A 27843-nucleotide genomic window follows, 5' to 3' on the forward strand; every position below is an offset into this window, starting at 1 on the left:
TCCCTTAAATTAGCCAGGGATGTAAATTCCACACCGCTTCTGGCTTTGTGTGTTCAGATGAAAAAGACAAGAAATAAATATAAAAGGGAAAACTCATACTTGAACTGTATAATGATGATTTTTACAATGGGAGTTCTTTAAAGAGCGGAGACATTTTCAAAGCCACTGTAAAGAAAGAGGAAACCTAAAAATGAAAGCCACAGGCCTCACACAGGACATTTCACCATTAAGGTTAAACCATGTGTACAGCGCATAAAACGCAACCTTCAACACAGTCCTCACCTACGCTATTGTAGACTGTAATTTTAGTTTAACACACAGGAAAAATGTACCTCCCTTAATCCACATTCTGAGACATTTCTGCTCATAGATAGGAATGGTCCTGTTTGCATGCTTATGCAAATGTATACTTTAATGCTGATTAGTGCTTTCAAAATGTCTTCCCCCTCACTTTCACAGCAACCTGACACTGATTTTCTCTTTCTTTTCACTGGTTTTCTCTTTTTAATTTCTTTACAGTGAACATTAATTACTATTCACAACCCATTTACTTTCACAATATGACGTAGACCTATTTCCAAGTGAAATAGGATATTCGTTGAGTTAAAAAAAAAAAGTTGGGAGTGACTTGTTTTGTCCGTTAGCATCGCAGCTAAAAGGTCAGCGTCACTGCGTTGTAAATGTGAGCTCGCTAAACTTTGCACTGCAGTCTGTACTGAATTCAATAGACAAAAACGCGTACAGCAAAATAATGACAAGCAGTCTTTATCATTGAGTTTTGTGTATGAATTGGGACATTCAGTGGACAATCAGTGGAACATTAATGTGTTTTCAGAGGTAAAAGCAAGTTAAAACATTTTTTCCTGATTCACGGGAGACAAACACACACTGTTAAAAAAATGCATTGGGAATTTTCTGCCAGGATATTATTTATTAATTTACCAATATTTCTGTTAACCTTCATACGTGTAATGAAGTGCAAAATTCGAAACACAGGTGAAACACCTGTAAAAAATCAAGGAAAATTCCTACATATTAATATAGTACAATGTGCCTTATTTTTTAAAAATTATTATTTTATTTTATTTTTTTTACAGCATACACACTGAAGCACACGAGGCACATGTTATGTGAAACTAAAATATATAATTCCAGGAAAACGTGTGCAAGGGCATTTGAACAAAAGATGCCAAAGCTGCCTAGACAATGACAGACATGCAGACATAATGCAGGTCAAAAAACGGATACGGGACATTTTGTTTCAATAAATTCAATACTCTGGGCGCCAGACAAAAGCCTCTCTTAATTTGGGTTCAGTGAGACTGCGGTTATGGACAGGAGGGGCTAAATTGAGAACAAGTAAATTGTCAAGCACAGGTTATAAGGTTCAATGGTTTCTGTCATAGTTTACAGATGGACTGCAAACCGGCAACTAATTAAATAGGGGCTGCTTTGACCAATTAGATAATGCAGTCATGCAAAACTTCTGGCATCCTTGAGTACATCAGAGCTGTATTGACTTGCTCTCTACGGCAGCGCTTAAAGCATTACAATGAAGCGGTGATTAGAAGCAGCAACTTCATTTCTATTCTATTATGCCTTTTTATTGTTTAAGAAACAAGTAAAGAAATCAATGTGACATTGAATTGAAAGGCTACAAAGATTTTATTGTGACTGAAAGACAAACTTCCATTACAAATAAATCCCAATTCAGTGTCATTAAAACAATAAATAAAGTAAAAAATAAATAGACTATTAAATAAAATACAAAACAATTGGCCCAATCAAACTGTTTTTTGGAATATGCATGTTTGTACTGAGCATTTCAATTTCAATGTTTAGAAAAAGGTCGGAACCAAGATAGGTGACCAGAAATGACAAATTTCCCTTTCCAAAAAAGTCCTACAGTTTGCCAGTATCAACGTCCCACTTAAAAAAGATATGAAACACAATATCAACTGCAAACAAACACTAAATATGTCATTTCTAAGTATGGAAAACCCCATCTGCATTCAACATCTAGAAATAATCAGAATAAAGTGAAATTAACAAGGAACTGCAATATCCATTAAGATTTAAGGACATTATGTAGCTGTTTCTCTCCTCTGTAAATACAAAAAAAAAAGGAGTTTGACATGGAGAAAGACTTTTTCCATTCAAGGGGCTTATCTACCCCACATGTGAAATCATATTGAGGTCCTATAAGTCAGAGGAAATAATCAAGAAAGGTCGTAGCATTTCATCCCAGCATATCTTGGATCAGTTAATCATAAACCAGATCTGCCAAAGATAGTCTCCGCAATTCACAGCTCTAAGCGACTTTAATCTGCTTATACAGAATGAATAACAGACCTTGGTATATCATCCACATATCCTGGTCCGCATAACTGTCTGTTTGATCATTTTCTTAGTTTGCTAGGACTGTCACTTGGTGCAAATATCTGAAAATCAGAACCGTGCATTTGTTTGCAGAACACCGCCGGATCGCATTTTCCCATTTGATTTAGTCCCACAATCTGTTCCAGAACAGTTTTTTTCTTCTTAACCCATTTTCATTTTTGTCATTTTGCTCGCTCTTTGTTCCCTTCGATCCTTAATGTCATCACTGCCATAACTTTTCATAAAGATAAGGGATGAGACAGCTGTTGAGATTTCGGATTTAAGTGCTATTTCATGGCGGTGCCTCCTCTCGTCTTGTTTGTAGAGAAAACACAGGAATTAAGGAACGCCTCGCTGCTCCATTTCATCTAAACCAGAGACTTGAAACTTGATGGTCCAAAGCATATAGCACTGAGAGTGCAATTGTAAAGAAATGTCATCGTACGAGACATCAAATCATGGCCAACTCAAGCATGATAGAAACCAGGGAGCATTACAATCACCTTGATCTCAGCGGAACATCATTAAGTCTTACGTTAAACCCATAACCGCCAGCTTTGAGTCCACGTTTCTGGTACAGAAAGACCTGTGGGTCTGGTTTTCTCTCGTATTGCTGAAACGTTCAGTCAAGTACAGAGCAATACAGTGCCAACAGCATTGGAGGAGCAACATATAAGATCTGAGCGTAAAGTGAGTGCTAACTAGCATTGATCGCTCTCCGGCGAAAATTAAGCATGCATATGAAACAAAAAATTAAAAAACTAAACTAAAGAAATGACTATATCTTCTCTAAAAAATAAACATATGAGTATGGTAAAAAATATATCTAATATACATGGTTTGATGCATACATCAATAGCTTTTTGGTTGTTTTACACTTCCTCCATTTTTGATAAGTACACCAAATGCTACTCCAATGTCTCCACAGCGGTGAGAGTCCATCTCGCTAGACTGGAGGGTTATGGCTAGGTCAAGGGCTGTCCCTGCAGTCCAATCCCGAGGCAGCTGAGAGTTTATTCAGTCCACAGCCAAAGGGTTCAGTCCCTTCGGTGCATTTTAAAGACAGTTCACACTGCAAACACACTCAGGGTGCTCGTCTGGTCCTTAAGCCCCAAGATGCTGTAGGCAATCCTCTTCAGATGGCCCGGCAGACGGACGCCAATATTACGAATATCCCTGGGAAACAGAAAAGAAAGATTGTGTGAGAACTGGAGGGCAGGGTTATTAAGGTTTTGAAAGTTTTATTTTGTTTATATTTTTAGTTATCAGTCTGTCTTCTCAGTTTATTTTTTATTAGTTCTTACAGTTTTTGTTTCATTTTAGTTAATACACTAAATTTTATTATACAGCATGTCTCCAAAACTAAAATGAATTTATGTCTATTTTATTTTTATTTTAGCTTGGGATCCATCCATTAGGCAGTCGTGGCCTAATGGATAGAGAGTTTGATTGTAACCTGAAGGTCGTGGGTTCGAGTCTCAGGTCCGGTAGGGATTGTAGGTGGGGGGAGTGAATAACCAACACTCTCTCCACCCTCAATACCACGACTGAGGTGAGACCCTTGAGCAAGGAAGCAAACCCCCAACTGCTTCCCAGGTGCCGCAGCATTGGCTGCCCACTGCTCTGGGTGTGTGTTCACTACTGTGTGTATACTTGGCCACACACCACTTCCCCTGCTACATATTGAAATGTATTTTAGTTTATTTTCAGTTTTGCCAAGTTTTTACTTATTTTTTTATTTCAAAAATTACAAAAGGTTTATTCTTTAGTTTCTCTTTTAATTCAGTCTTAGTTTTGATTTAGTTTTAGCAACATTTAATAATATCCCATGCAAATACTTTTTGCAGTTTTATAATAAGAGCTAAAGTTTTATCATACACCATTTAAAAACTAAAACAACAATGAAGTTATGTCCATTTTCATTTTATTTGAGTATTTGTTCAGTTTCAGTTTTGCCGAGTTATGTTAGTTGAATTAGTTTTTTTTTTTTTGCTTTATTTTCAAACTAAAAAATTATTTATGTCCATTTTCACTTCATTTTAATAAGGTGTCTTTGGAGTCAAAAATATATATTTTTAAAAATGTATTTTAGGTTAGTTTCCCCAGTTTTTATTTTTATTTTAAAAAATATTACATTTTATATCAAAGATATTTATTTCTTTGCTTTAGTTTTCATCAAAGATAATAACACTGTGATTATACAATCTTGTAAAATTATACATAATCTTGTCTTTCAAAAAGTAATTTTGAGGAGGCGTTTGAAAGATAGCATGTTATCAGAGTCCTAATTACATTTTTAATTAGCGCCTTGATGATTTAACAAGGATTCCCTTCACCCGCCATGAATCAGAGCTGGCCGGCACAGGCAGCGGAGGACTTAAATAGTTTCTGGTTTTAAAGAGTGCTACCAGATGACACCAGATGGAACAGTCGGCCATAAAATAAAAGACAAACACATCAAAGACATTTCTGGTCCTCCACACAAAGTTCAGCGAGCTTCTATAGCTAAAAACACCCACGGGAGAAGAGCCAGAGGTCTTGGAGCTACGCTTTTTCTACACTCCCAAGCCCTTCATCAGTCAAACTGCCTCCTCCGTGAGGTCCAGTACTGTCGTCTTTACCTCCACATGTACATCAACTCTCTCCTTCACCATCCCTACACTCTTTCATCTCATGACCTGATTTTTAAGTCCAATCGTGTTGATGTGAGGGGGAGCAGCCGCATAGCCTCATGGCCCCAGCAGGCAGAAACGGTGGTTCCTGGCTACAGTGAAAGCACAGGCCTTGACTAGCGCTGTTGGGAATGGGAGGGAAGAGAGAATCTGCCGAAACAGTGGGAGGAAGGGAGGGATGGCAGAAGAGGGGAGGGGGAACAGCATGCCATAATTCACCACATCCAGGCCACTAAAAACCATGTCTATTCTTTCTCTGCTGCCACAGTGTTTTCCGTTCAAACTTGAATCGAGTAGCATTTTAAGGTGTTTTCTGAGATGCTGCTGAAAGATTTTTAACGTTTTTAAGTAAAATGTTACTGCTTGACTCGATTAAAATCTTAAGAAGGTTAAATCGTTATTACAATTTATGTGGTTTCCGCGCTCGCCAGAAACAGTAAATCAAAAATGGTCTGCGGTTGTGCGAGATTATCCTTGCAACCAAAGCATAAATTTAAGCCACATTCAATTACCGGATCCCTAAAACAAAAACATAGAAAATATTTATATGTTCTAGGAATTATTAAAAGTTAAAAGATACCATCTTATTTAAATACGATCTTGTCCTGACCAATCAGCCTCAGTGTAGGCTGTAGGCCACAGGAAAGGAAGCTCTCCAAACACCCTGAATTCCTTCACAAATTCCCAGAACTCTCAAATTGTGATCATCTGGAGCCGTTTTATTCAAAGGACTATTTTACATAATGTCAGAATACTAATTTTGTATTATGTAAGAGTGAAAACTGTTTACAAAATAGGATACTATATGTCTAAACAGTTCCATTTTTAAAGTGAAATAACAATTCTATATAAGAGAAATTACTTTTTTTTTCAAAAAAGTAAGAATAGTGTAATGTACGTAAATAAACTCAATTATTTTTTGAACAGTGATAATAATAATAATAATAATATTAATAATAATACTACATGCAAATATAAACAAAATTACATATTTGAATAGTGAGATAATAATAATAATAATAATGGTGCTGTCAAACGATTAATTGCATACAAAATAAAAGTTTTTGTTTACATAATATATGTGTGTGTACTGTGTATATTTATTATGTATATATAAATGCACACACATACAGTATATATTTTGAAAATATTTACATGTATTTACATGTATATATTTATATTCATATAATTTTTATTATATATAAACATATTCAATATGAAAACATATTTTTCTTAAATATATACATGCATGTGTGTGTATTTATATATACATAAATATACACAATACACACACAGTTACATCACTTTTGTTTTAGATGCGATTAATCGTGGTTAATAATTTGACAGCACTAAATAATAATAATAATATATTATTATTAATAATAATAATAATAATAAAAACATGTAAAAAAATGTAAATGTTAAAATTTTGTTTTAATCATTTTCATTATTATTATTGTTTTGTTGATATAATATCTTGTTGTTGTTATTAAATAATAACAACAACAATAATAATAATAAAAGACAATTAAAAAAATATATATATATTTTTTTTTACTATAATAACTATTCTTTGAACTTTCATTTATCTGTACATGGCGGAGACATGTCTTCAAAACAGCTAATTTATTTATAAATTAAATTAATAAGATGTTTAACAATAAATAAGGACATTTGCGGTCTTTGTATGGCAGAAACACCATTTATGGGCAAACATTACATTACATTTAGTCATTTTGCAGACGCTTTTATCCAAAGCAACTTAGAATTGGGGAAATGGTCCCCAAACAGTCATGATAACAGAACAAGTAAAAAAACTTTTGTGACTCCAGTCTCTATATATCTAGAGACTAAATTTGAGCGAATTAACTATATAAAAAATATATATATATAATTTTAATCTACTGAAAACCCCAGTCATATCCTGGTGTCCTGTTTATCTGGGCACCAGGATATGACACACCAAGTAAATCAGTTCTGCAGAAATGGACTTTGTACAGTTGGCGTGATCTCATCTGATTGCTCACAGCCACGCTTCCCTTCTATAGTGTGCTAAAGGTACAGAATGAGGGGAAATTTGTGTTACTCACTCGCTCTTCATCTGCAGCACCTGCTCCATGCTGACGACTCCAGCTATGCTGAAGTTTTCACTGTACTGGCTCATCTTGATGGACTCCAGCCACTCAGCCACAGACCTGAAGGGAGAGCCATCTGAGCCACTGGTGCTGGGAAGCCGAATGGAAACTCTGACAAAGACAGAACACAAATACATTCAACAAACCACACAGTGAAACCTTTTTTTGCCTATCCCTTATTGTAATTATTGGGTGGGAAAGAGACACACTGCGAGAGGAAAACCTGTCTGTTCGGTTCAAGAATCTGATAAAGATACGAAACTGTCAGATTTCTCCCTCTTGCATACCTACAATGTGATAAACATCTGAAGATGCCAAACCATTCAGTGGCACCACTGGTACGCACTGGCTGCATGTCTTAACTTTACCAAGGAATGGCTTTGTTTGAACTACCACTTGACTTTCTTGCTCAAAATTGTGAAATAGACGGTACATGCCTCAACTTCTCTCTGCCGTTCACGCCTTGTGAAGCTTTGTACGAGTCTTTTAAGAAGTCAAAGTATGTGTTGAGCGCTTACCGAGGGTCAAAATCTGCAATGGCCTTCAGAGAATCTGGGCTCTTGAGGAGTTTGTCTAGTAAGCTGACAATGTCGCCAAAGCGGGGCCGTTTGGAGCGATCTTGCAGCCAGCACTGTAACATCATCTGATAGACAGCAGAGGGGCAGTCCATTGGAGCAGGAAGGCGGAAAGCCTCATTAATGGCCTTCATTACCTAGAGAGACAAAAGTAGTCAGATAAGACAGAAGATCCTTTGGGACAAACAGCAGAGTTATTGTTCATAGCTGACGTGGTGTGGCCAGTCCGTACCTCATGGTTACTCATGTCCCAATAGGGCCTCTCTCCAAAGGCCATGACCTCCCACATCACAATGCCAAAACTCCACACATCACTTGCTGACGTGAATTTCCTGTAAGCTATGGCCTCTGGAGCAGTCCAGCGAATAGGAATTTTACCTCCCTGTTGGGAAAAAAAAAAAAACACATAAACAAGTGTCGGCAATCCCTTGTAATTTCTGAAAATCCTGAAATAATAACCAGGTTGTAGTGATGGTAAAATAAAGACATCTGGAGTTAAGAGCAGCTTGTAACCACACAATTATTTGCTATCTGAACTTACGCTGGTGGTGTAGGTTCCTTCAGGGTCGTCCTCCAAAACACGTGACAAGCCAAAGTCAGACACCTTGCACTCCAGGTTGCTGTTGACCAAGATGTTTCTGGCAGCCAGATCCCTGTGTACATAGCTCATGTCTGAGAGATATTTCATTCCGGCCGCAATGCCACGCAGCATACCAACCAACTGGAAGGATGACATCTCGCCATCATGGTCCTGTAAAGAAGTAAGAGTTTTAGTTCTAGTTGTTCTTGTGAAAGGAAAACCACACAAGGGAATTCTTGAGTAAATTATTTGCTATGTTAAATCACTCTGAAGCTATGTCAGTATCATCTGTCATAATTTTTCTGCCTCGATGATGAATTTGACAAACGTACCTTCAGGTATTTGTCAAGAGCTCCATTTTCCATGTACTCAGTCACAATCATGGCATGCTTGACTGAAAAGAAACAGACAAAGACAAAGCGGCTTTACAAAATGAAAAGTAAAAACAAAAACGTTTATAAATATTTATTTAATACAAAACTTTTACAGTACAATACAATTACTTTTTTAGTTTTTTTAACGCTGTACACACACACACACACACACACACACATATATATCAATGTTTTTATTTAAAGAAACATATTTACTACTACAAATAATTTATTACTATAAATTGTATACAAATGTTTATATTTGTACTATAAAATTAAAAACTTGAATTAAATAAAATGTGTATAAAAATAAAGAGTATAATAAAAAAGGTTTATAAAAAATATAATAAAAAGTGTATATACAGTATATGCACTTTTTATATACACTATAAAGTTAAACAAAATTAATATTTTATTCCTTAGTTTCTTGAATTAAAAAATACATAGCATGTTTTTATTTAAAGAAATATATATTTATTACTATAAATAATTTATTACTTTAAATTTAATACAAACAGTTTTATATTTATACTATCAAATAAAAAATATATATTATTTTTACTTTCTTGAATTAAATAAAACGTTTATAAAAAATAATAAAAAGTATAATAAAAAAGTGTATATAAGCACTTTTTATGCATACTATAAAATTTAAAAAAATTATATTTCATTCCTTAGTTTTTTTAATTAAATAAAAAAAGTGCATATGTGTGTGTGTATGTACTGTATGTATGTATATGTACATACAGACACACACACACATATATATATATATATATATATATATATATATATGCGCAAGTTTTATTTAATATATATTTTAAAGGGGTTATTTAATTATAATTATATAATTATCTACCTGACAATTTATTCATAAATTACAATATTTATTATCTAATAAATAATTTTTATAATTTTTTTTTATATATTAATTTATTTTTTAAATGCAAATTTATTCTAAAACTAGACATAGACTACACTTAATAGGGCACTCACATTTGGTGACCACCCCCTCCAGTCGGATGATGTTCTGATGTGAGAACTGTCCCATGATGCTGGCTTCACTGAGGAAGTCCTGCCTCTGTTTCTCTGTGTATCCTGGCTTCAGCGTCTTTATTGCTACCGCTGTTTCCTTCCGACCGGGAGCTTTCAGAATTCCTCGATACACCTCTCCAAACTCACCTACAGCACAGCAGCACAATCCACCACAGTGAGAGGCATACAGGCATCAGATAAGCAACACACCAAATGACAAGGCTTTAATCGTGCCTCATGATATGTAGGGGTTATTTAAAAACACGAAGCATGCATCTGGCCACAGAGAAGCCTATGAACATTAGTGAGTGGATTCATGGGAGGGGGTCAGAAGGGGCATGAGAATCTGTGTACAACAAGCAAACAGAAAGTGGACAAGGGCCACGTCCTGTGGACGGCTTGAGAGGGGAAACACGACTACGGCGCACTGATCTTCTCATTTAAATTTGACGTTTGATATATAGCCTATAAACACTTTAGGACTTAGGTCTAATTTAGCGGTCGTTTGTTTTATTTTTAAGTCATGATTAATTAACTCAGATTTTTTTATAGCAGTACTCCTCCATGTGGGATATGAAAAAACCTCCAGAGCCGGTTAAGAAAACAACACTAATTCAATTTGAATGACATTGGGAGGGAAAAAAACGTCTCTGGAGGGAAAGAATTACTACACTAAAAATATTCCAGCTCTAACATGTAAAGCTCGAATCAGACAATTTCTAATGTGCGCCTTGTTTAAGCTGTCACTCCAATGAACTGTAAAAAAGCTGTCACTCTCAATGAACTGTAACAGAACTTCAAATCAATGAGTGTTGAAGCTCCCTTCCCCCAGAATGCATTCAAAACAGCCCCACAGCGGCTTGTCAAACTGCCACAGATGTACTAACCTGCTCCGATGACTTTTTGCTTTGTGATATGACTAGGATGGATCTCGCTGGCAAACTTGAGCACCGCCGTGTTGGGGTCTTCATACGTGTGAGGATCAACGTAGGTCTTCAACGGCTTCAACTGGTCTGCATTGAAGAGAATTCAGCAAGAATTTAAGAGGAAGGGTTGTAAAAGAAGAAAGCCACCAAATTAAATTCAATGCCACTAACCTGGGCTGGAGAAATAGGTGTCCTCTGGCCCTTGTCTGGTGTGAGAGTTTCTTCGCCTGTAGAAGAAAAACAACTCAATGAGTGCTCTATTTTTCAGCAAACCGACACATTTCTTTTCAGACTTGAGTTTTAAGACTGGCTAGCGCTGGACCGGCTCCATTCAGTCGAGGAGTGCTTAGAAAAAAAGTGGTCTGAGTTTGCCAAGTGGTGACAGAGGTCTGGGTTATCACAGGGAACTACGAAAGCACTCAGGTCGCCTTCACAGAACCGCTACAATCCCGTCGCCTCTTATCTTACACAATACGCCTCTTCTTTCAAACATGCCTCTTGTTAAGATGCACTTAGTGAGCAGTCAGCGGACAGTCAGCGAATTGATTCTTCCTCAAAAGTGGTAAGGAGCCGTTTCAGTAAGAGTGTGAGAGCGGTGAAAAGGAAACATTGAATGGATTTTTAAGTTGAAAGAAAAGGAGCAGCTTGAAGGAGTGACTGGGGGAGAGGTACAAAGCTGGGTGTGTGCGTGAAATGCTTGTTCCTAACCGTTTTCTCAGAAGCAGGACCACTACCACGATGAAAAGCATGACGCCTCCTCCGATCGCGGCCCCGAGGATCACTGCTGTGTTTCCTGTTTTTTGAGAAGCTGGGAAAACAACAACAAAGCACCCAACCAAATTAGTCATTCATGAATAAATCACACTCCATAACATAAAAGAGCAAAGAAGCATTATCTGTCACTTAATGACAAGTACATTACAAAAAAACAACAACACCACATTCTGACACTCACTTAAAAAATAATCCATTAATAATAAGAAGAAAAGCAATAGAACATTTTATTGTACAAATATTGATTTTAATGCAGTAAAATTTTTATTTTTTAATTATAAAAGAACCAATGAATTAGCTTGCCCAGCGCAGTTCTTTTGTCTGTGTTGATGTATAGCCTTTATCATGTTTATCCCTTTTTTAAATAGCCAATAGAATGTAGTTACGTCATAGCCATGATGAACTTGATTTGCTGGTGGTATTGGGGGTGGGACTTTCTCATTCTAGAGAACATTTGACTGGACTGTGTACAAATATCTGTATAACCAATGCCTTTTTGGTTAATTTTGCACTAAGTAAAAGGCTGTGCATTTTAAACAGTGAATTTTGTCAATGTTTAGGTACGTGAACACATCTTACATTTAGCTGACGCTTTTATCCAAAGCGACTTACAATTGCTATATATGTCAGAGGTCGCACGCCTCTGGAGCAACTAGGGGTTAAGTGTCTTGCTCAGGGACACATTGGTGTCTCACAGTGGATTCGAACCCAGGTCTCTCACACCAAAGGCATGTGTCTTATCCACTGCGCCATCACCACCACATAAATGGCCTAAAAATCCAGAGAACTGAAAGCCATAAAAAATACAATTTTGATTTCATAAAAGCAAACATTTTCACTTTGTTCACCTTGAGGGAGTGTTGAAAACTCCTTTTCCAAGCTGTAGCTGCCTGGGTTTCCTTCTGGGCTGAGAGCTTGAACTTTAAACAAGTAGACGGTGGAAGGAGACAGATCACTGATCTGAACCGAGTTCTTTTCCAGCACCAGCACAGTGTAGGTAGTGACCTTTCCATTGGCTATCTCCTCATCATTTTCCTGTAGACATGACAATGAAAGGAAGATGATGAAATGGAGAATAACATCATGGATCAAGATTTGCAGTTACGTATTAAGACTGAAATGGATATTGTAACTGACCTTTTTGCGATACATCAGTTCATAACGTGTGGCAACTGGCTTGGAACGGTGAGAAACAGACCACTGAAGCGACAGGCTGGTGGAGCTGCTGTCCACAAGATGCATCGCAGTCACTTTTGGGGGATCTGGGGGTAAAACAACAGTTAAGTTTGAGTCTGTGATGTATATGAGCTTGTTTATATTATACACCCAAATCTGATCTTTAGGACTGTCTGCAAATAGTGAATGTCACATGGTTCGCTATAGTGAGTGGAAAATTGAGTGTAATTGGAAACAGTCCCAGTAAACACTGTGCACTTTCAATGGGGTTAGGAAAAAAAACCTGAAATTTGATCTGACTGGAGTCACCGTACAGACTATAATTCACAAAATATCTGATTTTAATCGGATTTCAAACCACAAATGGATGTGGTTTGAATCAGGTTTGTAAACATCCGACTTTGTATGTGTTTTTTTGCTGTTTATACTACAAAACAGATTTCTGCTGCTTGTTTAAACCTAAATTAAAGCCTGCTACTATAATTTTTTTAATATATTCTTATAGTTTTCATTTCCCAAAGAAAGAATAGTGAAAATTAAATGAAAAAAATCGAGAATCTGAGCAGTAATAAAATGAGAATGAAAAAAATCGGTACAAAGTCTCTTATTCTCATCAAGGCTGCATTTATTTAATCAAAATTTATATGAAAAATCATTAATATTGTGGAATATTGTTACAGTTTAAATAACCATTTTCTATTTTAATATATTTTAAAATGCAATTTATTCCTGTCATGGCAAAACTGAATTTTGTCTTTAGTGTCACATGATCCTTCAGAAATAAATGTTTTTATAAATTATAAATGTTTTTACTGTTACTTCTGATTAATTTAATGCTTAAAAATAAAAGTAAAATATTAATTTATAAATAAATACACATCTTATTGACCCCATACTTTTTTGAACGGTAGAAAAAGTTGAAAAAAAAAAATTGTTTTCAACCCGTTAGTAAATCTGTTGAACTGGCCATTTTGCATTCTACTACCGTGATCAGTTAAGTTAGAGCACCGACCTGTATAATGTAAAGCAGTGTTGATGCTGCTGGTGGCTTTCTTATTGCTGAACTGGGACACTCCACTCCGTGCCTCCAAGGTGAAGGTGTAGTTCAAATGGGGCTCCAGTTCACTCACAGTGACTCTGGTCTCCTTCAGGTCAGTGTTGCTTGGATCGAAACGCACTTTCTCGCCACAAGGCTGACATGTCCTCCCCTCACACCGCTCGCAAGCCACAACGTATGTGATATCACTGCGCCCGCCGGTGTCTGCAGGGGGCCTCCATGACAATTGAAGCCTGCCTATTGACATCTGAGCTGTGGTGGCCACCAGATTCTGAGGAGCGGAGGGTAAACCTGAGCAGACAAAGAGCAGACAAGCCTTTTATTTACCCATTCACTTGTACTGGTTTAGTTAATCCCTACAGAAAAGAGTGACAGAGAAAAGGATATTGTATGTAAATACAAAATGACAGCAACTAGCTCATGACAGGTGAGATGTAGACTCAGCTTCTCACCAGAGCAAGTGGCTGTTGCAGGGTCCTCAGGTGCTCGATAAAAGCCGTCCTTGCAGGTGCAGCTGGTGGCGCCAGGACCTGAGGGCTGGGTGTTTTTTGGACAGGGTTTGCAGGCCTCACTGGACACTGAAGATTTGAAGAAGCCAGACTGACATTCTGCAAAAAAAAAGCAAATGCATGATGACTTGGATGAGGATGAGAGCAAATTGTGTAATTAAACTGCTCACAGCGTATATATATATGTCAAGTGATCATCTATGTATGAACAATAAATTAACCTCCTTTGAAGATGATTATTTTTTTCTCTACAGCTTTTTTTTTTAAGCTCTGTGCAAGAGTGCACAAAGTTGACAGAGCAAGACTAAGCACACTCCCACTCATCCTGTGTGAACCCCCCCCCCCCCCCATTCTCTACAAACAGGTCCAGTCATCCCACATTCCAGCACGGTACCTCTGCTCTCAAAACTCCACCACGAGAGAACACAGAACAAAACACATAAACCAACAGACAGGATGAATGCTGCATCTAACGAAGAATTCAATAAAGAAGAAGAATGTTGCTGTCAACCAAGTCTAGAAGATATTATACTTACAGACATATACACGTATTATATAATTATATTATATATATAGACATACGGTGGTCCCAAAAATCTTTGGACCACTAAGCCACACTTAAAAATACATGAATGTCTTTGCATTATATAACAAAATATTAAATAATGTAGCATTTACTTGCAGCACAATGACTTTACAAGATTTACGTTTTACATGATAAATGTACTGTACAAAATTAAGTATTTGGACAGGCTGTGGTTGTCAAACATGATGAACTACACCTGTGGTTACTCCTCTAAATTGGACACCTGTGTAAACTTGAGGGGAAATGAGATCAGTTGTTTAAATGTCATTGAAAAGGGTTTAAAACGTGAAGTCAGAATTGTGCATTCAATAGTGTCCAAAATCAGTTTGGGGCCACAAAAAAATTATGAAAAAAAGGATAATGACAAGAATGCTGATTATTTACAACCGTATTCTATAATTAAAAAAAAAAAAAAATTGGGTCACAAAATTTTTTGCTGATTAATTAAATTAAGAAAAAAAAAAAAGATTTCCAAGCATAATTTTCGTCAATCAGACTTTGTAAATGTACAAACAGGAGGAAAAAGAAAGGTGTCCTCGGAATCTGTCTGGAAACATTCCAACATGCCCAGCTCATGTCCTTCCGCTGTCCAGACTCTCATTCACAATCCACCACCACCCTATGCACACTGCTTCCGTTCTGAATCTGGCTCTTTCGTTTCTTGGAGCAGCCACATACAGGACCATTTATTTACTTTTACAATGAAGCGTTGATATCTGGTTTTCAGTTTCAAGTGCAAGATCATCAGTCAGGCAACAAGCTCAGACACACGCAAGGCTTAGATTATTGGTTGCAATATTACACAATCATGTACACCATGTGTCTGATCAGGTGAGATATCTGTATTTGTGTGTTGAAATACTGCCAGAGGTATAGAAAGTGTAATACTAGTAGAGAGATGATTATAGACATTTGCTCAAAAATTTCAGTATTAGGACACTTTGAAGAAGTGTGAAACATATACCTGTGATGAGCAAGTCTATCAGTATAAAACGGCATGCAGCAGTTTTTGCAGTTTCTCCACTTTTTTGTCTTAATTTTATTTATTATTTCATTAAAAGATTTTTAATGGTACTATTTTAATAACTTAGTGTAAAATAAGCAAAGATAGATGGTATAATAAATATAATATTATTTGTTTTTTTAATATTATAAAATATTATCTCTATAATTATTTTATTTTAAATATATTTTTGCTTATAATCATTATTTATAATCACATTAGGAAATAATGTAGCTTATAATAATCTAAGAAAATAAATATACTATTATTATAAATAGAGATAAAATGTGTATATTAATACAGTTTTTAAGTGTGGCTAAAAATGAGTAAATACTTTTTGCAGTCGTTGTATTTCTGTAGCACAGTGGTCACATACCAAATCATTGTTTCCATTTTCTAATGGTTTGTTATCTGAAGATTTGTCAAACAGTTATAATTACAGAGTAGGGTGCTTCCTCCTTCCTGAATGCTTTGTATCAATTGAGGCCTTGTTTTGGGTTGAGCCACTTGCTCTCCCTCGCAGGAAGGGGGTTAACGGTGGTATACATTACCTCTAATATTTGAGAGCACGCATTCTCTTATTTCAAAAGAAAACTCGCAGCATGAAAAGAATTCAGCGTGGCAGCGAAGATCGAGCCAATGTGTTATTTATTCCTTCTTTCAAGTTGACTCCTCATCTTGTTTCTGTGCCAGCTGTTGCTGAGACTTTACTGCAACTCATTAACGCGCCCCTCTGTGGAGGTGGGGATAGTGTGGGAGACAGGGGGACTGAGGGAGAGACAGAGAGAGGGATAACGAGTCCTGGTGGGATTTGAAAGGAAAGGGGGGAGTAGGGGAAGAAAAAGAATGGTCCTATTCACAGCGAAGGGGGCCAAACAGCTGCTGCTGCGAACCCTGTTTCATATCGCCCCCCTCTCGGCTCTCTACTCATAATCTCCAAATTCTTAAGTCCCCTCGCTTGCCACATTGCCACATGTGAGTGTCTAGCACAACATTCGACGGCACATTCAGTCCAGACAACAGGCGCAGAATGCCACTCGGGAGAGAGAAAACACTTGTTTTGAATAGTGTAGATGCTGCATGACGCGTTAATACGCTGGCTGGCTTCTTAACAGCCACGGACAAAAACATGACTCTCATGGAGGGATGCTTTAATCCTTTTATGTAAAAAGTTAAAAAAAGACTAGAAACTTATTCAAAACACTTTGTGCGTAAAAAATCAGATCTACGAACTTTTCAAGTCACAATGAAAAAAACGTGATGTAGGATTTGCTTTGAAAAAGTTTTGCTCAAAAATTGCTAGGATAACAAAATAATACATATATTAATGTAACCATTTATTTTGTGTTTTCTAAATTCACTTAGGCATAACTACATTGATTTGACGTAAAAAGAAACTAAAAACTAAAATAAATAGTTTTTGTCAGACAAAATAGTATAGATTTTTTTATTTTTCTGCAATTCATTTTTTAAAAACATTCAAATAATTACAAAGACAAAGCAAGTAAAACACTGAAATAAATATGAAATTTTGACTTATAAATACTGATAGAGTATATAATTTTTTTGTAAAATGTACTCCAATAATCTGTTTTATTTACAATTTAGAACAATTATTTTACACGGCGATACTCAATTGAATTCTAAAGCTACTTTGGTGTTTTTAGCCAACGTTTCACTTTCCAAAATACTGCAGGAATGTGGTTCAGCGCGAGGGGCTTTGTCTTCACATTTTGGACACAACAGGAAGCAGGAAGCTCAAAGGCTGACGCGTAGCTTCCTTCCTAAGGCAGCCAATCAAAGCATGCATGGATAGAGAAGGCGAATGTTAGACACACTCTGGAAAGGAGAAACTGGCTCATTCGCCAAAATCGTAGCAAGAGGTCAGAGGTGAACAACGACTTATGGCTTTTGAGGAATGTTGATTACATTTATGTAATACAAACTTCCCAGCAGAGATGCAGAGATGTGATGGCCATCTTTCATGGGCCCCGTCTCGCTATCTGGCACCGAGAGCCCAGGCCATAAGAGCCTCTGAGTGACTGTTTGTTTATTGTGAGAGTAGCTGGATCCTGCTCGTCGATGACCTACTGGGGTCTGTGAGCCGTGTGGGTTGAGTGGAGCAGTCAGAGCGAAGACTGATGAGAGGGTGACGTTAATGGACGGATGTATGGATGGATGGGTCGACAGAGAAGGGGAAGGAGGGCTGAATGAATGAATGTTTACATGGCGGCGGGACAGCGCAAACCCCTCCAGGACAAGAGTTTGACAGGGGGGGATTTCGAATGAGAAAAAGGAAAGAAAAACAAAAGGCCTAGTCATTTAAACCTGGGCATGGAGGGGCTTACATGTAGCCCTAGGCAGAGTTGAGTTAAAGTGTGCTGCTCCACCAGGTGTTGATGGCCAAGTAAAACAAACACCAGAGCAGAGTGAGTGCGGACAGTGGCCAGGGGCTCGTTTCACAAGGGAAGAGGTTAAATTCAGACAGAGAGTCACTGAGAAAATAAAACATGCACACATAAGGAAAAGAAGATTAAGATAGCATGGTGCAATCATAAACATTGGTTTTCTGCGGCCTACAAGGAGGTGAAGACAACTTTACAACTCAGCTATATGTGCTGATAGCTCTAACTAATCTTTATACAAACATGTATAAAATTAAGTTTATATATTTAATTGTATTTATTTTTTGTAAGTTTTATATATTATATTCACGGTATGGGCATCTCAATTCGGTGCATGAGGCCTTACAACGAATACAGGCAATTCACCCTCAATCCAGAAGGGGCGCCCGCAGTAATGCAACGCTGTTTGATAACCGCCAGCAGAAGAACAGCGAATGCCATGAGTTGCGCACTTGAAAACAAAGCCCACTAGACAGTGACCATGTGCTGATTCTGAACGCGTCTCTCAGATAGACTCAAGTCTACTTCAAGTCTACTTTATTTATAAAGCCCTTTCCACTACAAAGTAGACCAAAGGACTGTACAGCAACACAACAAAACTACAATAGTAATCAACAATAACAGAAAAACAATTAAAACAAGTTACATCATCAAAAAATCAGCAATTAAAAGCCATAGACTGACAAAGGAGTCTACTTTATAGGCTTGAGCACTCAACTGTTTGCGAAATGGAGCTTTGTGCTCGTGTATCCTACCTCTCTCATTTGGCACAAATCCAAATATTCCATAATATTTCCACATTTGCGATGTAGCGCATCTGAATGCTAAACTATTATTTATTATGTAAATTGTAGACTTTGTACTTCAGTCGCATTCCAACGGTGACACAGAGGCACGCGTGCTGATGTTTGTATTTAATTTTGATAAAGTACCAACTTTAGCAATGCTGGAACTGATGTGTTTTGTGTGTGTGTGTGTGTGTGTGTGTGTGTGTGTGACGCGATCACTTCAACTGTTTCCTTATACCAGCAGAGTCCACTTTAAACACTTATCGTCTTAATAATGCATCACTGTATAAAGGTCTGCTTTTATTTGTGTACTCTCACAATGAAAACAAAACATTGTGGTTTTTATAAAATAAAGAAAAAAAATAAGATGTTGCTTTCTGCCATTTGAGTTTCCTTTCTGTGAACAAATTAAGCCTGTCACAAAAATTAACTGAAACTCAGCATATATAGGCTATGTTACGTGTCGCACTGTTTTTTTCCCTTGTTTATCTGTTAACTAATCAAATATATTTCAAGAATTTATTCCTTGTATGTATATATGTACTGAAGATTATATATTTAAAGTAATATAATATTTAGTATTACTACTGTACTACTCTCTGTTCAAAATAAAGGAAAAGAAACCGAGCATAGTAGATTGTTGTTTTTTTTCCTGTTGTACCGAAATCGTATCGAACCGTGACCCCCAAACCAAGGTACGTACCAAACCGTGACATCTGTGTACCATGCCACCCCTAATATATATATATATATATATATATATATATATATATATACATATATATATAAAGTATCAATAATATTTATTATAATATTATAAATATAAAAATATGTATTATATTATTTATAATAATATTTCTAATATCTAAACTTTTTTTTATTCTGCTGTGGTGTTGATATACTCGCCCATCAACGCCTAGTGGAGCAGCACGTTTTAACTAATATATATTAGTTTAATTGTTTAATGTTTAATAAATAAATCAATAAATCATCATTTATTAAGGGATGCACACTAAAAAAAGTGTGCATCTAAATGAACACTTCAGCTAAATGAATAAATGTAAATGTAAAATGTAAAAAAAAAGATGAAATCAGGTTTCGGCCTATAGTGATTTTTAATTCATCATATCAGTCAAGAGTTAATATTTTGGATATTTTCTTATTGATCTGTCTATTATTAGAGTTTCTGTCTATTTTTAGAAGTACTTATTTTTTAAATACATGCATAAATGTAACTAATAATTTTGGGATTCCTTAATTCACTTAACCTAACAACATTAATTTATTGTAAAATGACACTAGCTAAAAACTAAAATCAATAGTTTTGTCAGACAAAATAGGATTGATTTTTACACCATCGGGCATGAAAATAAAATATTAAATAATGAAATAATTTTCAGGTTATCATTATTTGCAAGTGTGTCAGTTCATCCCTAAATATTTTTGAAAGGTTTATGCATATTCTAAATAATTTTCTAACAAAAATGCATTTTCCACAGAAAAGATCTCTGAAAGGTCATTGGAGTGGTTCTTATGGTCAGATGGGACAAAGCCAGAGCTGTGAGTGTGTGTTTGTTTGTATGTATTTGGGGGGGTGCAGTGGTAACATGAAGCCAGCAGGGAGGGAATGGTCTCTAGGTGTGGTGAGAGCATTAGTGCAAAGGATTATCAGCCCAATGGAACAGTTGTAAGAGAATTACATCTACGCTTTACAATTCCACTCACTCTTTCATCTAGTCGTTAACAGACACAATAAATGCTCTAATCCCTCTCTTTTCACACTTTCCACTCATTCTAAAGGAAAGAGTGCAAGAGGAAGAGATGACAGCGCACAAAAGGACACTGAGAAACACTGAGACTCATCCAGAAAATTTGTTAATTAAGAAAAGACTTAACTAAGAAACCTAAAAATTCTCCAAAAAACAAATCTCTCAACTGAATGGGCACAACCAGTGCTCTGGCCCATACAAAACATCAGCCCTTTGTCCAAACTTTGAGATGGCAACACAGATGGGAAAAGTCTGGTTAAGGCCAAAAATATTAAGCAAAGGCATAAACAAAATTCCTTAATAAGTGGGAAATGAATAAGTGAATGAAGCCAATGACTGAGAGCGACAATAGAAAACCCTGAGCGAACGAGTTGAAGGGTCACTGAGGATTAGCAGGCCTCCGGTTTCCGCTATAGCTTGTCCTGTTTCGGGGGACGCAGAGCTGAAATGGACGCAGGAAACTGCTGATCTCACATACTAGCAGCACAATACACTCAGCATATGCACACTATCCTAGTAGTTAACTCCTCTCATGTAAAAGCCACAGTGTATATAGAGCGTCAAACCTAAATATTCCACCCCACTGGTAGACCAACTATGTCACTGAACTCAAAAAAGTACCAAATTATAGATGCAAAAATTGTACGTGACCAATTACTAAGGTGGAAAAATCCACACAATTCCCTCCTTAAGGTGACTCACTTTATGATTCGCTCACCTCCTCCTACATGGTCAACGCAAACATTTTGAGTTCCAGTGAGTATAGTTTCATTTAATTTGTATGTTTCAGCAGTCATTATCCTGAAATGATCAGAACAATCATGTCATCCACTCTTGTTTCGTTTGATGTTGGCACATAAAGTTGACAGAGGATCAAAGACGTCAACCAAACCCATTTGGAAGTGCTCCTCATTATCTAAACTTGCCCAGGCAAATGGTACTGTAATGGAAAGAACCAGCAATGAGTTGTTGTGGTTGACTGCTAGTTGAGTAAGATTAAGAATCCCATAGGTGGAGAAAAATGGTTTCTGGGGCTTAATAAGTATACAAGAATGAAATAAGGCAAAAGAAGAGGGCATTAGCATCACAAAAAGCAGAGAATAATTACACCTCAGGGTACAGATTATTAATGCTTTCATCAACTCTGTTCTGGTGGAATACTGCTGAACTATATTTAGCACAAATTTTAAGCTTGAGCAATTGGTCATATTTTAGCTGAGCATCTAATTTTTTACTTTTGTTTATTCGTAGCCCAGCAAACTCCAATATCTCACTTTCAGAGGATGTCTGTATTCCACTTCTGCGCTGTCACCCAATGGCTCGAGGTATTCGAGTGCTTCTCAAGCAAGGAATTCCAAAATTTCACAACCTTTTGACCGTACACGTACATGTATGTGAGTCAGAGCTAACGTTTATTTAAAATGCTTTTGCATGTAAACTAGGGATGGCCTAAAAGCATCTATTTGTCTCTGGGAGACAGATGTGATAAGCAAAGCTGTTTATTTACAAGACACCATTTGAAATCTCCCAGAAGAGCTTCAACAGTGTTTGCAGGGCCGTGTGAAAGTGGATGTTTAAACATTTAATACATGTCACTTCCAAGACCTGCAGTCAAGGCCAAAAATAACATATTGTCATTGGAACAGCCAATGACAATAAATATAAACCATGCCTAGTTGGTTTAGTTTGGGAAAACTCTAAGGATCACGATCAGTTTGAGAGAATGTATAAAGGTGGGAAACTAAGAACAAGAAAACAAGAAAGAAAAGAAAAGACCAGAGTAACAGGATAGAAAGAAGATCCATCCAAAACCAGTACTTATGGCTCTTGAGGACACACACCCAAGTCAATTACTACCCAGCCAGTTACTCACCACACATTATACACACAAAACTCTAACTTGGTCACCCATAACTCTGGGCTTAACATGTTCCAGTGCAGGAAAAGCCTTATTTACAGTAAAGCACAAGGATTTTTCTACTTAAATATAATGCAACTATGAAAGATTCAAGAGCATCCGGCTTCATCAGTGTCTTGTTTTTCCTATAGATCAACAATATGGAGGCCAACTCCACTTTGAAACGTTCCAGAAACTATAGCTGTCCAACTTTGGCAACCTCGGTTTACTGCGAGTGACAGGGTGTGGGCATGAATTCCAAGTGCAGTCTAGCATAGGTCAGGCAGCACGTCTTTGTGTGGTCAACAAAGGTATGCGCTCTTTTATTCATTATGACTGAGAAAGGGTGTGTTTTATTAGTGGAAAACTGTGTAAGGGTCAATACTGATTAAACCACAGTGCCGCGTGCATGTCTGATATTTATATTGTTAAGAACTCTCACCACCACAGGACAGTTTGCCATCCGTTTCAGAGAACGAACGGTTGTCTGACCCCACCCACGCATTTACCCATAGTCCCCTGATCTGGCTATTCGACAATGATTGCCTTTAATCAACAGTACATCCATCAACGTGAGTCAGCTCTGGCCTGGAGCTCTCCACAGGGAATTCCTCAGGCCGGCAGTAGTTGGGAAGGCTCCTTAATAAACCTAGCAGGAATGCATCAGCCGAGTGAAAAAGGTGCTGGTGGGGGGGTCTGCGGAGGGGGGTTTGTCTCTGAACACAGCACTACATTGTTCTGCTACCTTTACATTCCATTCTCCACCTCTCCACTACAATCTCCTCCCTCTCCAAAGTCTGACATTTTATCTTTTCCCATTCTAAACCATGCACACACACCTGTTCCCACAATTCCTTGACTATAAAACAAGGAATGTGAGCAAACCAAAAAAATGCATGTGCATGAGCTTGGCAACTGTAATACATAACCACTACACTTAAGAAATTGTAACCCAGATGCCCTGTTTAAAACTTTGCTATCATTTGAATTTTACTCGCTTGCATTTTACCAGTTGCTGCATGTGGCTGAATTGTGGAAATATGTTAAAGTGTTGAGGTTAGAGGACGTTTAAAACGGAATTATTCTAATCAAGTCCCAACACGCCAGTGCTCTCATTTCCACAGTCACAAAGCACTTTAGGACTGTCACATGGCTGATCTTGCTCTGGTGTGGCAGGGATAAGAACACAAGAGGAGAAAAAAAACAGGTGACTGTGACATACGCCTAATAAAAAGAGAAATTGTCACATCCTCAATGCGAGATTTAAAGCTGTCATTGAAATGTTCTGCCTAAAGCACAATAGGTTTGCAAAAGTCGTTGATGTCTGAACTTCTGTTTTAAAGAATGCTGGGGGTTATGGGAGTCAAACGCACAGTGCAGAAGAGCAAACAGGTTTCAAAGCTCTTGAAATTTTAAGAGTGACAACAAGAACAAAATGGCTGATGATCAATATAAAACTTAAAAGCAACTCTCTCTCTCTCTCTCTCTCTCTCTCTCTCTATATATATATATATATATATATATACACAAACAACAAGCAACTTAAAAAGTGAAAAATATAGTGTGTGAAAAGTATGCTACATTGTATAAAATGAGAACCATTAAAGAAAAAGAAATATATACTTTTTATAATATTTCTTATAGTATTTCTTATATACAGTGCTGAAAAATAATCACAAGCCACAAACATATATGGATAGGATAGACAAAATTCACAATAATACAAAATTTTTAAAATAATACAGTAATTTATATAATGATATACTACAACTGAAATACTAATCACAATCTATGTGGAAGTCAAGTCAATATTCAAATTCCTGACCCAAACCAAAAATCTTAAGTGACAACAGCTGGTGCTGGACTCAGCTTGAGGAAACCAAACAAAGAAACTTATGTCTTACCTTGGCATGCATCGTTGATGGCTTCGAACCCGGGTCTGCACTGGCATTGGCTCACAGGTACCACCCATTCCCCATCCGTGGTGCAATAAATGCGAGGTTGGTCCTCGCTTACAGCGTTTGAGACGCAACTTCCAGCCACCTCACGTAGGGCTTGATTCTCTCCCCCTGCCACAGTCTCAGGGAACACTGCCAAGCTCTTCACTGTTGCTGGACATGTTTTATAGTAAACCCTGACAGAGTAGATGGCAACGCAGGCCCCAATGTCCTGGAAGGCCAAGTAGAAGCCCTTGCGAGAAAGATTATCCACTACTTTTGTCTCAATGTTCATCTTCATCTCCCCAAGGCTGGATATTTCATCTGGAGCAATGGTGGCCACTTTGCGGAACAGGCCTTTGCGGAAAGCAGTGCCAATGTCCGCGTCTGCCTCAGAGGCATACAAGTTAAAGGTCTCCTTGCAGGTAAGCGAGTCTGCATTGAAAGAGTTGCAATCACGGACTACAAATCGCAGCTCCACGAAGACCCGAGAGGCGGTGGGGTGGCGCTGGATGAATGTAGTACGAAGCCAGTTGTCTTGTTCTCGTTCCTCCACATTACATATATAATAGTTATACAACAGAGAGCCGTTCACAGCCCGCTGGCCTATCTCCCACTGCAACGTGAAATAAAAAAAATGGATGTTAGCAAGAAAGTCAAAACCAAGATTGTGGAAAAAAAAAATCAAAGAAAAGATGCCAGCGAATGGTGAGGACAAAAATAACACGAAATGTCCTGACCGTGGAATTTTAAGTAGTAGTGAGGATGCTGGTCAATTACCCACCAACTTCTGGCAAGGAACAATGCAGCAGTCTTTCTATTGCATGACTGATGTAATGTGCTGTAACATATCTGTTCACATGCAGTGTGCATGCGTGTTCTTAGCTCTTATTTCATGTGCACCGTGATATTAATTACAGGAGAGATGCATTGTTTTCATAGTGTGTGGCATGGCAGTAAAACGGTCTCTGCAACGAATGCTTCCATATAAAAGGAACTTTGTGGTTTAAAGCATTGCATACATTTGAAAGACATTGAACTCTTTAAGTAAACAGCAGCTCATTAAGAGTGCAGTTAACTTTCTATAAAGTTGAACATGCTGACACCTTGTTCACATTCTTAATTTATCAGCTTTTTCCATGAGAGTCTGAAGGAAAATGCTTTAGGTTTAATTACTTTGCATGCATTTGCTTTTTCCACATTTTAAGGAAACGTAACAAGTCTGTACTTGCCATCCCAGATCATTCCCTATACTGGAAAACTCAGTAGCTCTTTTGGAACATGGTTTTAAAATACACTATAGCTGATCTAACCTTGTCAACCAGCTATCATTCCTTAATACCCAGCTTGAAACTATGACCAGTACGGTTCGTTGCTGGTCCAAATTGGTCTATACCAGTTATAAACCAGCTATCATGTTATAAAGCACATCCTTTTGATTTCAAAACCAATTACGCTTCTAAATTCTAGTTAACATTATAGCTTCAGCTCACGTCACAAAAAAGCACCATATGCGCCAACCTTTAAAAGTTAATTACATCCTCAGTTTTACAGTCGCTAACACGGGGCTTTAAAATCGCACGAGACTACAAGTGTTCAGCAGGCAAAGTATGTGCAATCCTCTAAACTTTTCCAGGAACGTTTTGAGGGTAAAGTCTGAATTATACGTGTCCAATAAGGAAAAACCTCTTCATTCAAAAATTACAAACAAAAGAAAAGAAATACAGCCCATATAACTGAAGGTTCATACGGTAGAAGTACAGTAAACTCACCCCGTGCTCAACAGGCGATGGCAACCAACCCAACTCTGCTCCCGAAGCCACCATATCCAGCAGCACCTCTGTGACAATAACGCAAAAATATTATGTATTACATATTTTTGTCAGGATACGCAGCAGCAGTAAAAAATAAAGCAATAATAAAGCAAACACATACAAGAATACCTGGCTCCTAGAAACAAACGTGGAAATTAGGTCTGCTGCTACTATTACTAATTAAAATAAGAATAACTGAATAATTAAAAAATAAAAATCCATAATAAAAAGATTCGTTGCAAAGTCCGGTTAGTAGCCAACTTCGTTGCTACTTTCACTCTTCGCTAATAATTTTACTTCACTACTAGAATATTTTTCGTTCGCGTGAGATAGGCTAAATTAAATGCGACATAATATTTAGATATAAAACGGGCTATTAAAGGCATATACTACATTTTAAACCATTTCAAAAACTCGAGGTAGCCTATTCAAACTTACAATTAAATTTTACGCACAATGACGAAACAATATCCCTTATTTCTCACACAGGTTGGTTTAACACTATGCAAAACATTGCAACAATGCCAATGATTTCCATAGAGACATTTAAGTAGATACACACGACACAGTACAAAGCTTTAAAATAGTTTAAACCATGTGTATGAGAACCTGAGTGAGAAGTTTAGAAAGTTTGAAAGAATAAATTCCACGTACCTTCCTTTTTCTGAAGAGAAATAAATACAAAGTTCATAAATACACTGACAAATAAAATACGCTTAATCCGTCTGTAATCCATGTTGTGTTCGGAGTGGACAGTGATGTTGGCTGCTCCACACTCAGTCCAGTTGCGCTCTCGACAGACTCATTGAGAAACGCGGAGCTTCTTGAACCCCGCCCCGCTGGAATGTGATCGACGTCTTTATAGGAAGGAGGTGGTCATGGGCATTGACATGTATGAGTTCCGTGCTGGGACCCCGCCTCTGACCTTTCTTTCAGCGTGTAGCTTAGCCTACCTGTAAAATTTACAGTATACCAACTTTTTAACTTTTAAGACAATTGCATGCATCTTCCCTTTAAATGAGGGTTTTGTTAAAGATCCTGATTTTCTCAGCAGTAGCCTAACAATTAAAACCATACAACAAATGAAATCATTTTTACATTATATTTTGAACTGATATCCAATGCATTGTATAAACTATTAAAGTAAATTTTGTCTTTAATTTATAACATTTATTTTTCATTTATGTCATGTTTATTGTTTTTTTTGTTTTGTTTTTAAAAGCAAAATCAGTGTTTTGTGTTCTCACTTAACATAAAATATAGACGTTTAAAAAAAGAAAAACAAATACAAAAATTATGAAAACATAAAATTATCAATACATTAACTAAAATTAAAATGATAATGAAAAATGTAAAAAAAAAAAAAAATTAAAATATGAATGAAAATTATATTATAATATAAATCACACTAAAATACAAAAAAAAAATATATATTTTGTTTATTGATAAAAA

The 27843-nt window shown here is 37.0% G+C and overlaps 1 protein-coding gene across 1 annotated transcript; it reads right to left on the reverse strand.

The window, feature by feature from the left end:
• Positions 1 to 1648: 1648 nt before the first annotated feature.
• On the reverse strand, positions 1649 to 27224 carry LOC306860714 (ephrin type-A receptor 2-like). Its single transcript, XM_079402552.1, has 17 exons — positions 27046 to 27224; positions 26350 to 26417; positions 24545 to 25193; positions 14136 to 14291; positions 13639 to 13974; positions 12588 to 12712; positions 12299 to 12485; positions 11385 to 11484; positions 10848 to 10903; positions 10638 to 10763; positions 9712 to 9897; positions 8674 to 8735; positions 8303 to 8512; positions 7994 to 8143; positions 7705 to 7898; positions 7142 to 7297; positions 1649 to 3555 (listed from the first exon to the last, which is right to left on the reverse strand). The coding sequence occupies exons 1-17, from the start codon at positions 27125 to 27127 to the stop codon at positions 3447 to 3449; spliced, it is 2952 nt and encodes a 983-aa protein (XP_079258678.1). The 5' UTR covers positions 27128 to 27224; the 3' UTR covers positions 1649 to 3446.
• Positions 27225 to 27843: the final 619 nt, after the last annotated feature.

Source organism: Barbus barbus (assembly GCF_936440315.1).
Source record: "Barbus barbus genome assembly, chromosome: 41".
Classification (NCBI taxonomy): Eukaryota; Metazoa; Chordata; class Actinopteri; order Cypriniformes; family Cyprinidae; genus Barbus; species Barbus barbus.

Excerpts from the sequence above, each read along its gene's own strand:
- LOC306860714 (XM_079402552.1), bottom strand. The coding sequence starts at position 27,127 with ATGGATTACAGACGGATTAAGCGTATTTTATTTGTCAGTGTATTTATG. Across the intron at positions 13,975-14,135 it reads TGCAACAGCCACTTGCTCTG|GTTTACCCTCCGCTCCTCAG; the intron begins GTGAGAAGCTGA and ends TTGTCTGCTCAG. Across the intron at positions 8,513-8,673 it reads CTCTTGACAAATACCTGAAG|GACCATGATGGCGAGATGTC; the intron begins GTACGTTTGTCA and ends ACTTCTTTACAG.